Here is a 17,814-nt window from a genome sequence, read left to right as displayed (position 1 = left end):
TGATTTTATCTCCCGTCACTGGTGGAGGCCCCTCCTCTTTACATCGGTCCTCTTCATCACATCTTCATGTTCAGTCATGATGCAGCCTGCCACCAGGGGGTGACTATGATGTTTTTGCATCTCATTGTTTTTCAGAGCAATGACAATAAAACTTTTGGAACGTGACAGCAGTCAGGGAAGGTTCCACACACAGCTCCAGGGCTGGACGAGTGGGCATTCAGGGGTTAAAACAGACATTCTGCAGTCTGTGAGAAAACGCTCTCTGTGGTTGGTTTCTGTAGAAAGGAGAGTAGGCTGTGAGCTGCTGTGTGTCAGGCAGCGGTAGACCACACGGCTGGGCAGAGGCTGCAGATTCATCCAGTCTGAGTCTTCAGGCATGACAGGAAGAGCCACGTGGTTCACCCTCAGAAACAACCGGAAGTCCACCTGATCAACTGATATGTGACCTATTTGTGTTTGTGCTTGTTTTCACCAGGAGTTTGTGGGTCGAGGTGGATCTTCACCTCAGGAGGAGTCCATGGTGAGAGATGGACGGATGCTCCTTGAGCGCCTCCCCAGTGAAGTGTTCCAGGTTATGTCTGGGGGTAGTATCAGCAGGCCCTGGATCAGCAGGCCCTGGGTTCCACGCTTTGTAATCAACACAAATCAGACTGTGCTGTGCTGTGTTGTGTTGTGTTGTGTTAAGAAATGGTCGTCACAGTTTGCTGTGGAAGAACTGGTCCACCATCCTCAGAATCTGTGTGGAAATCATGGACGCTGCACAGCTTCTGAGGGCTCTGGTGACATCACGAACTCCCATAATTCCATCTTCCTGCAATGGATTCAGCATGTTTTAGTTTTTATGTTCATAACACACAACAATCCTCCACACACATGCTAACTGCTACATGCTAGCTCTCAGAGAAAACAGGACCTCCTCCACCGCAGGGCCGCACCGCCCTGCAGGCTGATATCAGAGCCACTGATCAGTGAATATCAGAGGTACATGTGTGAACTGTGATGATGTCAGACAGGAAGCTGCATCAAGTCTGTGGATCCATTTTAAACTTAGTGTGAAGGAGAGACAGGACTTCCTGAAGCTCTGACAGTCAGAGAGCAGCATGCAGCTCCGTCTGAGGATCATCCTGCTTCTTACAGGTAAAGGTTTTAATCATGTATTTACACAGAGCGGCTCTAATGACATTTATTTCATCCAGATCAAGCTTTATTTAAATATTTAGTCATTACAGCGAAGCTCGGGCTGCGCTCTGAACGCCACACCTGGTTTATTTCAGGGCTTCACACTGAGACCTCAGTCTGTGTCCAAAGAGACACTAAGGAGGACTTTCAGCCTCTCAATGCACACACAGTTCTACACAGACTGCCTGAAGTCTTCAGGAGTTTGTACAACACATGATCAAAATGGCCGACTTGTGACCACAGGACCTGGGTCTGAGTCTGGCTTCATGGCTGTAATGACCAGAGTTCAACCGCCAACAACACATAAGACACATGAACACATCCCAGACCTGGAGCTACCACCCAAACAGCCTCATCACGGTGCTGCTGATGGTGAAGTGGACACTGGTCTACATGAGGTCTCCAAACAGGCTGGGTCAAGTCCAGTCTGTCAGACAGTTAGAACCCTTGTCCTGTACAGCAGGATGAACACAGACTCATCAGGAAGCAAATTATTGTTTAATGTGTGTGTGTGTCTGTGTGTGTGTGTCTGACAGTGATGAGATTATCTGCTGAGGAGCTGAAGGAGAAGCTGAAAGCATCAGTGGGAGGAAACATCACTCTACCTGACCCAGTGATGGAACTTGGATTCCTAAACTATGGGACAAAGACTGTTGCCATGGTGAATAATGGGAAAATCGACATATATATGGACATTTACAGGAACAGGATTCACTGGAATAAAAACTCTGGACTCTTCACAATCACACGGCTGCAGAGGAACGACTCAGGGATTTATGCAGTGGACTCTAAAACAGGAAGAATTTTCCTTTCAGCTTATAAACTCACAGTTTATGGTAAGTTGTGTTTTCTTCTCTAACACTGATGTGTGTGTTGATCTTATTGATCGATCTGCAGTAACAGTGTTGCTGAGATGATCAATGTTTGAGTTCAATATTTGCTGATCATTGATCAGCTGAAAGACATTTATTGATCATGTTTAATAACACGTCTGTGTGTTTAAACAACATAATGTTCATAACAGGTTTAACATGCAGTCAGTGTGAACAGGCCGCAGAGTGTGTGATGTCTGATCTGTGTGTCCCCCTGTGCAGACCCTGTTCCTGGTCCTGCAGTGTCCACAGTCTCTGTGAGCTATGACAGCTGCTCTCTGCTGTGTTCTGTGGACCAAGAGGCCACACTGTGCTGGTACAGAGACCAGGAGGAGGTCCTGAACCGGAGCAGCCATGCCGTCTCTCTGCCTCTCACTGTGCTCAGGAAGGACTTCAACTCTTCATATAAATGTGTGGCCTCCAACCCTGCAGAGAACAAGACGGCTCAGGTCCACATGGAGACGTCCTGCAGTGACACCTCCAAGCATCAGGACCAGGACATGGACCAAAGACTTCGTAAGATCAGCTCTAGTCGTTTTCCTTCCTGACATTTGTCTGGTTTTCATATGCAGCATGTAGCATTAGCTCAGCAGATTAGCCAGCGTCTCTTACTTTTAAACATGAAACCCTTTAAATGGATTTTCATGGACGCGTTCTCTCTTCATGTGTCTTGCTGACTGTTTCCTTCGACAGGTATCGGCCTGTATGTCATCGGGTCCATTCCTGTGGTGACTGTCCTGTTGTCTGTCTTTGTGATGAAGAGGTGTGTGGACCAACAGACGACGACAACCAGCCAAACACAAGGCAGGTGTTCTCTCTGTTTTATGAAGTTAGATGTATTAATAGTCCCTGATTACTGTGATCAGCTGATCATAATCAATCATGGACGCCGCTCTCTTTCTGTCCTGGTGTACTTGTCATGCTGCTCTACAACATGAGTACATTCATGTCTTCATGTGTCCACGTGTTCTGCAGACAGAGACCAGTCCTCATCGTCTGATACGGGTCTCTCTGACAGTCCTGGTACCTGGTGGACTTTGTTAGCACTGGTTCCTGTTGTTCAGTGGTCTATAATAGAGGTAACTGTGCTGTGTGTTGCAGGCTGTCTGCACCTCAGGACCAAAGTAAGCTACACTGTCTCCCCCTGCTGGACGGACAGAAACCAGGTCAGTGCCTGTTCCTGAGCTCATGTCTAACACGGCTCCAGATGTTTCCAGGTGTTTCCAGCTGATTTATTTCCAGGACATGATGAGGAGATCAGGTTTTCCCTGTCCTTATCCTCACTCATATATTTGTTGGTGTGATCACTGTGATCGTATCATCAGCGGTCACATGCTGTGACTGTGGTTATAAGCAGAAGTCCAGCACGATGCTGAGACGTCTCACCGCCAGACAGCGTGTCCTCAGCTGAGAGTTCAGTCACGCTGCTCTGCGTTCTGCTCACTTCCTGTTTCTGCTTCCTCAGGGAGGGAAGCTCACACAGCCATCATCTGAGAACAGTCGGCCATGACGCCCACAGAGCTGCTGAGACGGCAGGGGGCAGCACATGCCTGGCATCTGGGCCTCCTAAAGGTGGTGGTGTTTAAAGTGCACATGATTGTCATCATGTCATGGTATCAGGGTTTATTATTGATTATAGGCTGGTTATTTGTTATCATCTGGTTATCAATACTTTTATCAGTTGAATGTGTTTTATATTTTCCTGGGAAACGATCATGATTTGGTATATTTGGTTGTTTTCCTGTGTTGTAAGTTAGTTCCTGGTTTCTTTGTAGTTTTTCTGGTGTCCCTGTGTGGTCCTGTCTCTGGCTGTCTGTGTGAAGTTACTTTGGTTGCGTCCTGTTTCCTGTTTTATTTTGAAAGTCCCGTCTCCCTGGTGTGTCCGCGTGTTTTACTTCCCCTGTGTTGCCGCCTTTGTTATGTTCGCCCCGCCCTGGTGTGTCTCACCTGTGTCTCGTCCCTTTGTCTGTTTTTATTTCCTTCATGTTTATTACACTTTGACAAATAAATGAACTTTACTCGAATGTTTCCTGGTTTTATTTGAATTATATATATTAACCTAAGATATTATAGGTATATTCAGTTGGTTAGTTCAGGTGGCTGTGGCTCAGGTGGTTGTCCGCTGACTGGAAGGTCGGTGGTTCGATCCCCCGCCCTGGCTGCAGGCCAGTGTGTCCTTGGGTACAGACCATTTACCATTTATAGTCAGAACTAAAAGTGTCACGTCTGTGTGTCTCTCCATAGAAACTGCTCACATGATGTCCTTTCTCATGTGTCCACTGGGGACACACAATCCATTGTACTGATACTTTTTTTGTTTGTTTTTAAACTTCATTATGTTGAGATTCATACCAAATAACATCCATTATTATTATTATTATTCCAATATCTGCAGGTGTGATGTCAATGATTAATAGAGTAAACCGTCATCTGTTCCTGTCTGTCTGCAGGTGTTTGCAGGAACAGCTGCAGACAGACGTTTGTTTATGCAAATCTTTGTTTTTCAAAGTGAAGCAGCCTGATATCTCTGAAACGTCCTCAGCACATGCTGTCCATGCTGTGGTTTGTGGTGTGAGTCCTCCACCCTGCATTCAAACACCGTCTCCGCTCTGGTCTGACATTAGGTGATGGAGCAAAATGCAACTGCAACTTTATTTACGCACTTTAAAAACAACCAGGTTCACCAACGTGCTACATTCATCTAAAAATGCAATAGAATAAACTAAAAACAATCAATGAAGGAATATATTATTTACACCAGGAGTTGACATTTTGACAAATTAAAGTTAGAAATGCTAAAAACACAATAAAACTTGGCAGCGACAGACGACAGGCCACAAACACTGGCGCCATCTTGTCCAGTTCCACAGATAAGAGAGCGATAAGAGGACAAAGACAGCGGCGGGCCGGCAGTACATTACAGTGACGTGACATCATTCCATGAAGGTGTTAGACCTTAAACATGTTATAAGAGGTTGGACTCCATCCAATCCCTCCACCTATCTGGGTTCAGGTCAGGGAGGCAGCAGCCTGAGCAGGGAAAACCAGACCTCCACCTATCTGGGGGGACACTCAGGCGTTCCATATGAGACATATAATCCCTCCAGTGAGTCCTGGTCCTGCCCCAGTTCCTCCTTCCAGACAGCGCCTGGAACGTCGGACCATGGAGGCGCCCTGGGAGACCTTTGACCCAGGTGCCTGAACCAGCTCACCTGGCCTTCTCTCAACATGGAGGAGACTCTGTAGTCTGAGCGTTCTCGGGTGAAGGTCCAGACTGTTTCCACACATTCATCTCACGTTTGCTTTTGTTCATTGTGTTGTTGAGGACATGAGTCCTCTGTCTCACAGGACTGATGTGGGTGTGTAAAGTGTACACTGTGTGTTGCATCACTGCCGTAATCTGGTCATGTTTGTACCACAGACACTGTCTGTGTCAAACATCATCACACTGCCGTTCAGATCAGACAGGAAACCAGCTGCTGGGCTCTCTGACAGCTAGCATGTAGCAGCTAGCATGTGTGTAGAGGACTGCTGTGTCTCTGTGAGGACAATATGAGGTGATCATGTATCAGACACTTTGGGGAACCTCCAGACTCCATCCTGAGGCGGGCTCTGAGCTGTGAGCTGGAGGCGGTTCAGGAAGTGCTGCCTGAGAGAACGTGGGCAGTTTGACAGTTTAACTGTTTAAACTACAGATAACAGTTGAATGTTTCCCCTTTTGGTCAAAGTTCGGAGTCTCCGCCTCGCCATCAGCTGCAGACAGTCAGTGTTTAAAGACAAACATTGGAGTCAGGAAGCTGTTTTTACAGCACACAGTGATCTAAGCTGGATGGAGCGTGAAGGTGGAGCTGAGGACAGCTTGTCCTTCAGCTCTGACCCATGACACTACAAACATCACTAGTACTCCTCATGTTCCTGGATTCTCCTGCAGACTGAGAGCAGCTGTGACCACACAAAGATCCTGTGAAGGATCAGAAGTCTGTCTGCTGTTTCCCCCAGATGCCAACATGAAGAGACATGATCAGCAGGATCACTGTTTAACAAGAAACACAGAGCAGCTGTGATGTTTGTCCGTGGTCCAAGCAAGAAGTTAGCTTCTCCACAAGCAGCCAATCAGATTCCTCCGTTGTCTTATGGACTATTGCATAAAATAAATGTTTCTGTTTCTGCGTGTTTTATGACTGCACAGGTGCTGACATGACTGAGTAAAGTCCTCGTCCTTCCACAGAATGAAAGCAGCCTGACAGGAAACAACATGTTCAGCCTGAGAGACAGAGCTCAGGGCTCTCTGTGAATCATAATGAGGAGAAAGGATCTGGATCTGTCCCTCTGATCTGGATTCTTTCTCATCTGTATCTGAGGACAGATGGTGTGATGAGCTGCCGTCCTGCTGTCTCACCGCAGAGTATGAAAAGTGTGTTTTCACACTTTAATTACAGGCAGCGCTGCACACAGACGATCGATGAGCTCTGAGCCGTCAGTCTTCAGGGTTCCTGGCTCTGTGCTTCCTTTGTTTCTTCTTCTGGACTGGTTGAACATGACCCTGAGGACATGCTGCTCTCTTGTCTTCCAGAAGCTCTTTAGAAGTTTCTCCTCAGCTGTTAGAGTTGTCTTCATAGTCTGCTTATTCCTCTGTAAAGATGCAGCATGCAATGAATCATGGGACATGGTGGGTCTCAGAGGATCCACTTGGTGCCTCCTGGGACTCATTAGCAGAGGGACGTCCTGTGACAGACTGAGGTGGGAGCTTGACGTCCTGTGACAGTCTGAGGTGGGAGCCTGACGCTCTGTTTGGAACCATCTGTACTCAGACAGTTCTGCAGTCTGTGAGAAAACGCTCTCTGTGGTTGGTTTCTGTAGAAAGGAGAGCAGGCTGTGAGCTGCTGTGTGTCAGGCAGCGGTAGACCACACGGGTGGGCAGAGGCTGCAGCTTCATCCAGTCTGAGTCTTCAGGCGTGACAGGAAGAGCCGCGTGGTCTACCCTCAGAAACTCCCACAGCTCCATCCTCCAGGCTCCAGGCTCTGAGTTTGTGTTGAACCACGTTTGGTTTGGACCAATCAGAGTCCGGTGAGGAAGTGCTGTCAGTTCTGTCTGTGTTTCAGCAGCGACCGCTGGTTCATAGAAGAAGTCATGAAGACGATCCTGTACACACATGCTAACTGCTACAAGCTAGCTTTCATACTGTATGTCTCTCTGTGACAAGCAGAGACTGATTAGATGGTTCTCATGTCAGACCCTCCTGTCCCCGGTCTGACCCTTCTGTCCCACAGGGACACAGGTCTACCTTTCTGTTCATCTTTGAGTGAACCTGCTCCCTGGATGCTATTGTTCCTCCTTTGTTGTGGTTCAGAGTCCCGCCTCCTCACAGTTTTACAGTAAAGTGTTTTGATCGTTAAGCAGCTTCCAGTTCAGCTGGTGTCAGAGGACGTGTCCAGACCTGCTCGGAGCATACCGTCTGCTTCCCGCCTCAGCTTTCAGAGCGTCTGCAGTTCAGGGCTGATCTTCACTGTGAGAGTCGTGCAGGACATGAAACAGGATGTTTTTGCTGGGACACAGAACATGTCTCTGACCTCTGACCTCTCCGCTGTCACAGCTCTCATCAAAGCATCCAGCTGATAACCACACAAAGAGAACTGCAGTTCCTCCACTGTCCACTAGACTACAGCAGAAATAAAACTGTTTGGTCTGTGATGATAATAACGATTTAAACTTTATTAAAACACAGTCTGAGCCACAAAGGAAATTATCCTAACAGCCAGAGATGATCAGTCGCATGTTTGTATCATCAATCATGAGCTGTCAGAATTTTTTAGTAATTCTCCTGCCACCTAGTGGTTGTTTAAGAGAACAGCATCATATTCATTGGTTGTTTAAGTCATGTGACAAAGCCATAGAAAAAATCAGGAAATGCCTCAGTAGGTATGGACCGTGTGCAGTTTCCTCTCGGTGTTTACATTTACAGATAATTATGTCAGCACAGATTAGATCAGTTATTATGTTGTTATTTATAAACAGCTGTTATCAGCCAGTTAATCTCTTGACAGCAGTTGTCCTGGATATTTTCTGTTGTTTTGAGTAAAAATATGAACATTATTTACAACACCATGAAATAATGAGCAAGCATTTTTATTTAATCTTTATGTATGTGATTTAAGTAAGTCTATGACAGTAAGTAAAGGAGTGTAGCTAGCTGGAGCACATGAAGCAGAGGCTGACACATCTGGAGCGCCCCCTGGTGGCTGAGCTGGGTGAGTGTTTGGGCAGAACGGGGAGGATGGCGCTTCACCTCTGCACAAACTCCGGTTCCAAGATGGCGGCTTTTTCCAACATGGCTGCGTCCGTAAGTGAAACTGCGTCATCTGTCTGTGCGAGAGCTCGGCTTGTTGCGGTTGTGATAACATTAGCGAGTTTAGCGAGCTAGCTGCAGAAAGCTTTGGATTTGTTTGTAGTTTATAAAATACATTTTAATCGACAGCTAACCCATTTAGGGATAAATCGCTGTCACATGTTCAGATGTTATTATGCAAATGGAAACATTAACGTGAGAGTTAGCTTAGCATGCTAACGTAAACAAAACAGCAGCCGTGCTTACAGCTAGCGGAGTAGCTGCGGTAGTTTTATTACTTTAGATAACGAGTTCATATATGTAGCTAGTTTTACAGTCTGATCACACCGCAGGTATAAATAAATAGACGTGTTTATTTATCAGAGTTTATTTTACATGCTGGTTTAAAGTTCCTGTGTGGCCTGTTCCTGTCAGGCTGAAAGTTTTTCCTCCTGTTTCCTAAAAATCATTCAAATGTATAAGAATCAGCCTTTGTCTCCCCCCATGAGTCTTCTGTCATGTTTTAATCTTTAAGTTTACACTCGCACAGTTTATATAAACACGTTTTATCCTCTGATCCTTTAATGGTCCTTTAATCTCTACGATTTTTGGAAGGCCAATTTTACTGAGAAACAGGAAGCTCTCTCTCCCCCCCCTCTCTCTCTCTCTCTCTCTCTCTCTGTGTGTGTGTGTGTGTGTGTGTGTGTTTAGGTGTAGCAGGCGTCTCGCGGCAGTCCTCTCTTCCTCCTCTCTTCGTCCTCCTGCTCGTGAGGGTCGGTGATGGTCTGTCTGTCCGTTAACACGTGATGTTTCTCTGCGTTTGACTCGTCATGGAGGCGCGGATCTTCATCATCTGCGTTCTTGGTGAGTTTGTTTTGCAGCTGATCTCTGAGGACTGTTGTTTGCAGTGAGCCGCAGTTTGAGCTGGTTTAAATGTGCAGGGACCGTTTTATTGGTTTATATATGAAACCTGTTTAAACTGAGCACCTGCTGCAGTCAAGATTAAATCAGATTATATAGATTATACATGTGATACAGTGATGTGACCATTAATGTTAAAACATTAATGAGACTACACCCAGAGGAACTCTTCCTTCAACAACACCACAACCCACGTCAGGGTCATTCTACCAAACGGGTGCCATTTGAGTCCTCAACATTTGATGCAATGTAAAAGTTATAAAAATATATCAATCTGCATGTTCTACAGTTTATATTTGTTAATTAAAGTCTCCTTAATCACACAATATATGTCATTTTCAGAAATAAATACATGTCCCTGATACTATAAATGATATAAATTCTTAATAAAAGCATTTATTTTTATAAAAAATGTTATGATTTTTGTGCGTCCCTCAGTTTGTCCTACCACCCTGTCACTCATTCCCTGTCTGTCTGTAAAAAATGTACTGTTCCTTTAAATGACATTTTAAAAAAAGAGGTGACATCACTTAAGCCTTTGGACCAGCAAAATTCAAAAGCAGGCAAGTTCCCACCTCATTTTTTGTTGATTATTTGTTGCTTTTGTATTTTAGATGGGGTCCGTCGACCCAGACAAAACTCCAGACAATGCACAGGGGGTCAGGACTATCAAAGTAAAACAGGAAGCACAAGACACAACTAAACAACACACTAGAACAACAGGAAAATAACAATAACTAAACACAGATTAAACTAAAAACCCAAAACAAGGAAAACTAAACCATAAATAAACACCAGGTCGTGACAATTAATAGGTTTTGCAATGCATTTTTCAATTTTAAATGGCCTACATTTCTCTGTTTTAATTGTTTAATTTTTTAATTGTAATGGTTATTCGAGTAGACTATTTTAATCAAAATAACATAGATACATGAATTTGAATGTTTTTATGATTATTTCCACATTGATACCCATAAGAAATCCACCCCGTCACATGAGTTGCCCCCCTGTCACGTGTGTTACCACTCCGTCACAGTGTAATTTTCTTTAAAAAAATGTGAAAGGAGAGTGAAATGCTCTATAAATGAATGTGTCATAATGCTCTCACTTGGACTGTTCAAATAAATGCAACGTTCATTATATTATTTAATGTATTACAAGTCAAATTGTACACAAATTGTCTGTGACGGGGTGGTGCAAGACCCCCAGGTCTGAATTAAAAGGATAATATAAATAAGGATTATATGCCTGAGGTGGGAAAACACATTTTCTCATTTTCTGAAGGTTTAACATGTCTTTTATAAAGAGGATGTCAAAAAAAACTCTTAGCCTTGATGAAAATTTTACAAATTGCAAAGTGGAAATGGCACCCGTTTCGTAGAATGACCCATCAGCAGATCTGCTGGGAAACTGTTAAAGTAACATGAACAAACTGCTTCATACCAGCAGCATAATGTCTACAACATGCGGAGCCCCTGTGTTTTCCTCTGGTAAAACTGTGCTGCACACACTGTGTTATTGTGAGTCCTGCTCACACAAGCTGCTCTGACTTCATCACACAGAAAATATCTGTTGTTGTAATCTGTTGTCCTTTATCGGGCAGAACCAGCTGTGTGCTCGATGTTCTTCTGCTTCATCACATTTTACAGTGAGACGACTGTTCTGGCTGCTGTTCAGACCAGAACAGGGAACTTGAACAGCTGAGATAGTCAGAAAGTTTGTGGACGTGGCTGAGGGAGTCACTCGTGGTGTTTGGTGTCTAAACATGCAGACATGTCGAGTCAGGCTGAGTGAGTGAAGGAAACATGATGAACCAACATTAAAGAGCTCCCATCAAATCTGAAACAAAAAATCAATGTGAAAATAAAACTGAAGTAAAATCATCAACAAAAGCCCGAGCTCTAAAAAAGTCCTGGTGTGTCTGTGGAGGTTTCATATTTCTCCAGAAACACTTTGAATGTTTTCTACATTTTTATGTATTTTGCAAAGATGATAAACCCCCCCCCCCCCCCCCCCCCCCCCCAGCTCTGCGGTGGTTTCCTCCAGTTCATGTTGTGGAGGATCAGATAGAAGCAGCCACATCAGGGCGGTCAGGCGGTGTAAGCAAATATGATTCTAAAGAGGCAGACATCACGAGCCTGCAATGCAAACATCTGAGGCTGAATCACCATGCAAAGTTACACCTGAATATGAGCCGCCGCCTGTGGGTCAGTGTGTGGCGTGCATAGGGTTTGCTGTGTCCAGTGGGAGTCGAGCATGTGGATCAGAGTGCATCTCAGTGTTAGTGCGAGCTAACTTCTGTGATTGTTTGCTGATGGGGCAGCATGCGTGTTGATTTGTTTGGTTTCCTCTGGATGATCAGGACCTGCCTGTTAGGACAGATTAGAAACCAGACGGTTCACCTGACACTTATATAACTTATATAATTTATATATATTCAAACATGGACTTTCTAAGGTCAAAGGTCATCCAGCTGACAGGGGGACACTCATAAAGGCAATGGACAATAAAAAGTTACACATTCAGTTCTGATGAGTTTCCTGTTGACTTCATTTTACTACAAGCTGACTGTGTGTGTGTGTCTGACAGTGATGAGATTATCTGCTGAGGATCTGAAGGAGAAGCTGAAAGCATCAGTGGGAGGAAACATCACTCTACCTGACCCAGTGATGGAACTTGGATTCCTAAACTATGGGACAAAGACTGTTGCCATGGTGAATAATGGGAAAATCGACATATATGTGGACATTTACAGGAACAGGATTCACTGGAATAAAAACTCTGGACTCTTCACAATCACACAGCTGCAGAGGAACGACTCAGGGATTTATGCAGTGGACTCTAAAAAAGGAAGAATTTTCCTTTCAGCTTATAAACTCACAGTTTATGGTAAGTTGTGTTTTCTTCTCTAACACTGATGTGTTGTTCTTATTGATCGATCTTATTATTATTGAACATTCAGTAATGGACAGGAAGTGAGTGTAAGCCTGGATGTGCACTTCACTGAGCAGGTTTTAAACTGGTCTGACTTGTTAACTGTTGTCATTATTAATAATAATAATAATAATAATAATAATAATAATAAAAATATATCTGTGGATGCTGTCATTCTTCCAGGTCATAGTCATTTCCAAGAGTTTAAATTGAGGCAACTGGACTCAAGGATTGTTTTTTGAAGACGTTTCGCCACTCCCCCAAGTGCACTTGGCCGTACACTCGGCCTGACCTGCTTCCTGCTTCCCTCCTCCAGCCTGCATTGGCTCTCTGTCATCATCAAAAAACAATCCTTGAGTCCAGTTGCCTCGATTTAAACTCTTGGAAATAATTATAATTATATTTGACTTCAGTGACCAACTGCTGGTGACGTGATGTTTCTGTGGCGAGGAGTCTCAGTCAGGACACAAAGTGAATTGTCAAGAGTAGTGTGAGACGTGTTCAGACATGACACTGACAGAGCAGCCAGCTGATTGGTCGCTTTAGGAGCAGCCTCAGAAAGTGAAAGCAGCTGTTAGGAGTGTTGCTCACACCCTTGTTTTTCTCAGTCACTGATGTCCTGTTGTCGGCATGTGTAGCTGATCATGACCAGTGGCCGGTGTAAATATATCGTGCAAAGTGCAGCTTAATAATGTTTTACAGTCCAGTCTGAGTGTCTGTCTGCAGAGGTTTAATGCTCGGTCAGTGGGTGGGTGGGGTGATGGACGTCACAGCTCTGGAAGCTGTGTCTCAGTCTGTTAATGTGTGGTTCTGGTGCTGCTGTGGTCTGCAGCTATATGACAGCCCTCCTTGAACCCGGCTGTCATATATAGAGTCCAGGAGTGGAAGATGAACCTTCTCTCTGCTGCCATTCAGAATACCTCCTCCTCTGCATGCTGTTTGGATGCCTTTTGTTTCTACTGGTCTGGTTGTCTCTATGCCTACATCACATGTTTGTCTCTCTGATTGGTTGTGTGTCCAAATGTGTCCAGAGGAAGTTTATTCTGTCTCTGTTGAAACTGAACCCTGGAAACCCACCTGGAACCCAGAACAGAAGAATCAGGCTGGCAGGACAGGCTATGATGCTACCTTCAAAACGTTCTGAGCCTCACCCAGAAAGAAACACACCACCACTTCTTATGAAGCTGGAACAACCTGACTCTGTGACTTAATCACTGTGCAAGTCAAATGTGAGAGGTGTGCGACAAATCTAAAAATGGACAAACCAGAGGCCTGAGCAGTCATAAAGAAATTCATGAGGACATGGTACAGACACAAGCTGAGGACTCCTCCCACAGAAGATGACCCTCGGGTCAGCCCGTCCTCCAAAAACCTCAACCACTGATGAACAAGTTGATCCCAATCACTGTATGGTTTTGGAAGACGGACGTCTTACTGTCCAGCAGAGTCCAAAGACAAAGATTCAAAGCAAACAGTGGAAGCACCCCAACAAAGGTCCAAGACGGCAGCATCCTTTATCAGAGAGATGGCTTCTGTTTTTGGATCATGATAGACCACCTGGAGAAGGGCAGAGCTGTTAATGGACAGTACTCTGCATCAGAATTAAGACGACTGAAGGAGGCAATCAAGTCCAAACTCAGTTCTTTAGAGGACCAGGAGGTCACCCTCCTCTGTAGAGGGATTGAAATGCTTGAGCATCGTCGGACCAAGTGCATTGATGTCCAGGTGGACTATATGAAGAGTAAAAAACTGTCTTGTTTCTTTAACTCTTTCTGGTAGAGGCTTGGACCTTTCTGAACGACCCTCACACATAAACAAGAAGTCAGTGTGTGATGTCTGATCTCTGTGTCTCCCTGTGCAGACCCTGTTCCTGGTCCTGCAGTGTCCACAGTCTCTGTGAGCTATGACAGCTGCTCTCTGCTGTGTTCTGTGGACCAAGAGGCCACACTGTGCTGGTACAGAGACCAGGAGGAGGTCCTGAACCGGAGCAGCCATGCCGTCTCTCTGCCTCTCACTGTGCTCAGGAAGGACTTCAACTCTTCATATAAATGTGTGGCCTCCAACCCTGCAGAGAACAAGACGGCTCAGGTCCACATGGAGACATCCTGCAGTGGCACCTCCAAGCATCAGGGCCAGGACATGGACCCAAGACTTCGTAAGATCAGCTCTAAAAGTGTTAAGGGTTCTACATGTAAGACATCTGTGCATCAGCTGAGTGCAGCAGCTTGCTCACATGAAGTGGTTCATGTGAGCAGCTGAAATAATCCACTGACAGAGAACCCGTGTCTCTTTGATGCTATATGAACATATCTGATATAATAATAACGTGGGCCTGTTGTGCTACATCAGATAGCATGCTGATGTTTGCCCCAGTCTTTCATAAAAATCAGTCATAAAGGTGATTAATGCACATAATACTTACATGTAAAACCTTGGCGTTCTCTTGTGGGAACGTTCTGTCTTGCTGACTGTTTTTTTTGACAGGTATCGGCCTGTATGTTCTCATGTCCATTCTTACTGTGGCGATTGTCCTGTTCGTTTTCTTTGTGATCAAGAGGAGGTATGTGGACCAACAGACGACAACAACCAGACAAACACAAGGCAGGTATTACCTCTGAACCTTCTGATACACAGCATCTCTTTGTGTCATATGAGCCAGTGCTGCTCACACTGTAATCAGAGCTCATTGTGTTCATGTGACATCACTGTGTTGACCCTGTAGGAACTTGTCTCCCTGGTTTCTCTGGTACTTTCCAGATCTGAGTATTATTTCCATAGAGGTACTAAAATACTGTGTCGGTGCTGATGTGTGATTCTTCCGCCTCTGTATGAACACGAGCTGTACACAGGAAACATCACAGGCTGACAGGATGCTGCCACACATTGTTTTAGGTTCTGGAGAATTCTAACATCCTCACACACATCACAGAGTCAGGATGTGTCTGCAGAGCTGTTCGTCCACTGTGAGCTCATCATGAAAGCTCCACAGCTTCGAGTGAATGTGAGCTGTGAGAGCTGGAAACACCCACAGTCACAGAACACTCCACTCAGATGAACCTCATGCAAACATGCAGAATCTACATTAAAGCTGAGCCCTGCTTTAATCTGATCCATGTGTGTTTTACTCATCAGGAGCATTTTCTTTTCATGTCACCTCTACATAGAGTAAAGAAAAGAATAGAATATACTTTATTACATAAAATACCATAAAACTTTGTATCCTCACATCAGCTGTCTGCAGTAAAACCTGCTCTGAACAAAGATGCAGACAGAAGCATTCACTTCTCTGAACACACACACGTCATCTGATGTCATGGAAACAGTGTTTGTGTGACCATGATGCAGGTGGAGTCACTATGGAGACTGTCTCACCTGAATTCATCCTGTAAACACTGGTCTGTTTAATTTGTTTGGTGCGTTAGCGGCATCTCTGCCTTATTATTCACTGATGGTCAGCCAGTGTCTAATCTTACTGGAACTGTAAATAGGTGACCTGTGGTTTCTTTCGCTGCACAGCTCAGGAAATGGTTCAAACACAGCACAGCACAGCATAGTGCAACAACTGGTGCAGCTTAACCCACATGGTGCTCACACATAAGACACAGCAGCACCTACACGTACTCTTACACTGTCAGGAGTTTTAACAGTGCAGACAAAGTGTCTGGTCGTGGTCTGATCCGACCAGCTCAAACTTATTGTGTGTCTCCTCATGTCTGGACTGTGTTCTAATGAAAGACCACAGCGTGTCTCAGAGACTTTGCTGCATTCTTGTGGTGTCTGCCAGGCTCCTGTCAGGCTTTAGTCATTCTGTGGATGATGTCTGTCCTGTTTTCTGCTTAAGCTTGTCTTTCGTTTCACTGATCAGTTGAAATGTTGCAGGTTGCCTGGATCCAGACGCAGATGTAACCTATACTGACATACATGGGTGGGAGGAGAGGCGCAGTCAGGTCAGTACATGTTTGTAACCCTGAGCTAATGTTTAATGTTGATCCTGTTCCCTAACAACACTGTCAGTAATAGTCTGAATGTTTGCGTTTCTCCACCAAAGTCAACTCATCCTGTTCTCTGGTGTTATCTCAATGCAAACAGGATGCAAATATATCTGCCTTCCACTCTGATGGGAACAGAGCAGCAATAAAAAACAGCAGCTGCTGTGTAAAACAGGAAGTTCAAAATCAGTCCACCTGATCTCCTGGTTGATCCAAATACAGGCAAAGAGGTGGAGCAGGGAGCTTACGACCTGAGTCTGCACCCGCCTGTCACTCAAAGGGGCCACGCCATAATTATGCAAAACTCTGAAGCCTTTAAAACACTTCAGGTAGACTGAAGTGGCCCCTGGAGGAGCTGCTGCGTTTCATGCTTCCTGACACTGATACGACTTGTTTACAGCACACCTCTGCATGATGACTGAATTATGCCTCCATGTTGGCAGCAGTGACGGGACGCTGCCATCTCAGGGGATTTATTCCTGTTAGTCAGCTTGTGAATGTGATAGCATCACAGTTCAGGTTACTGCGCCTCCCCCCACATTGGAGGACAGAAGAGTTGTCTGATGCTGTGTGTTATCCTGCAGACAGTGAGGGTAGGCACGCCCTGTTCCCATATCCTGGGAGGACACGCTCCTGCCCACCATGGCCCTCCCTCTGCCTGATGAAAACACACTCCCTCCTCTGGAAAGTGCTCACTTCCTGTTTTTGTTCCCTCAGGCTGGGAGTTTTCCAGATCCACCAGCAGAGCACTCCAACCTGAGAACAGTGTATGATAAACTGGAGGTTCATCGTATGATCCCTGAAGAGCCCGCTGTGACGGCCTGAGCGGCGGACTGACTGTAACTGTTCATGTATTTTATCATTTCTATTCTGATAGACGTGAGGTCAGATATTTCATCCGCTGTCCGCGTCCACACATTTCCTCAGCTTTGCACTGACACTGAGGCCTCACTCACACATTTCCATGTCGGCCTTTTAGTTGCTATATTGTGTGTGTTGTGTTTCATCCTGTGTGACAGCGCAGCTTCTTCAGAGCATTCTTGACAGAGTCTACAAGCTGCAGAGCATCCCACCACATGCCTACATCTGCAGTCAGAGTGAAAGTCATTTGGTTATAATAAATAATTTAAACTCTGCTGATGGAGCCATGAAGCTGTCATGAAAGGAAGAGCAACACAAAGCAGATAAAGGACTCATACTGTGTTTTTATTACCTCATTACGTCATGGACCACAGACACATTTATTTATAATAAAAGCAAAAATAGCCTGCAGCCTCCACCTGCTGCTCTTTGTTTGCTGTGACACAAAAGCTTCTTTGTGCTTCATCTGATACCAGAATTAAAGGGAGTGTCACACAGGATTCTTTGTGTTTGTGTTGACTGTCACAGCGACGTGAACGCTGCACACACACTGTGTGTTCACACAGATCACTTATAGGGAAGGTTCTACTTTGTGTGTAGCTGCAGCAGCAAAAAAAACCTAAACCTTGTGCTAGATCTGTCAGTTACAGCCGCCAGGCCGTGCTATCACAGGCACAGAGAGGAGGTGTTGTACAGTCTGATGCCAAGAGGCAGGACAGACTTCTGGGGGTT

At 45.2% G+C, this 17,814-nt stretch overlaps 1 protein-coding gene across 4 annotated transcripts; it reads left to right on the top strand.

The window, feature by feature from the left end:
• Positions 1-1,085: 1,085 nt before the first annotated feature.
• Positions 1,086-17,582, top strand: LOC114434203 (CD48 antigen-like). 4 transcript variants are annotated; one of them, XM_028403341.1, is made up of 6 exons: positions 1,086-1,137; positions 1,716-2,015; positions 2,274-2,567; positions 2,745-2,855; positions 16,112-16,179; positions 16,939-17,582. In XM_028403341.1, exons 1-6 carry the CDS (start codon positions 1,101-1,103, stop codon positions 17,044-17,046), a joined length of 918 nt encoding a protein of 305 aa, XP_028259142.1. In that variant the 5' UTR covers positions 1,086-1,100; the 3' UTR covers positions 17,047-17,582. The 4 variants fall into 4 exon arrangements, with proteins under 4 accessions (XP_028259142.1, XP_028259314.1, XP_028259059.1 ...); XM_028403258.1 differs by lacking the exons at positions 1,086-1,137; positions 1,716-2,015; positions 2,274-2,567; positions 2,745-2,855 and adding exons at positions 9,070-9,241; positions 11,888-12,187; positions 14,094-14,387; positions 14,717-14,833; XM_028403423.1 differs by lacking the exons at positions 1,086-1,137; positions 1,716-2,015; positions 2,274-2,567; positions 2,745-2,855 and adding exons at positions 9,070-9,241; positions 11,888-12,187; positions 14,094-14,387; positions 14,717-14,837.
• The last annotated feature ends 232 nt before the right edge of the window (positions 17,583-17,814 follow it).

The sequence above is a fragment of the Parambassis ranga genome, chromosome 1, assembly GCF_900634625.1.
Source record: "Parambassis ranga chromosome 1, fParRan2.1, whole genome shotgun sequence".
In the NCBI taxonomy this organism is placed as follows: Eukaryota; Metazoa; Chordata; class Actinopteri; family Ambassidae; genus Parambassis; species Parambassis ranga.
Note: the sequence above shows the minus strand (reverse complement) of the source record. Positions and strands in the feature narration are given on the sequence as shown.

Excerpts from the sequence above, each read along its gene's own strand:
- LOC114434203 (XM_028403258.1), top strand. The coding sequence starts at position 9,208 with ATGGAGGCGCGGATCTTCATCATCTGCGTTCTTG. Across the intron at positions 14,388-14,716 it reads GGACATGGACCCAAGACTTC|GTATCGGCCTGTATGTTCTC; the intron begins GTAAGATCAGCT and ends TTTTTTTGACAG. Across the intron at positions 14,834-16,111 it reads AACAACCAGACAAACACAAG|GTTGCCTGGATCCAGACGCA; the intron begins GCAGGTATTACC and ends GAAATGTTGCAG.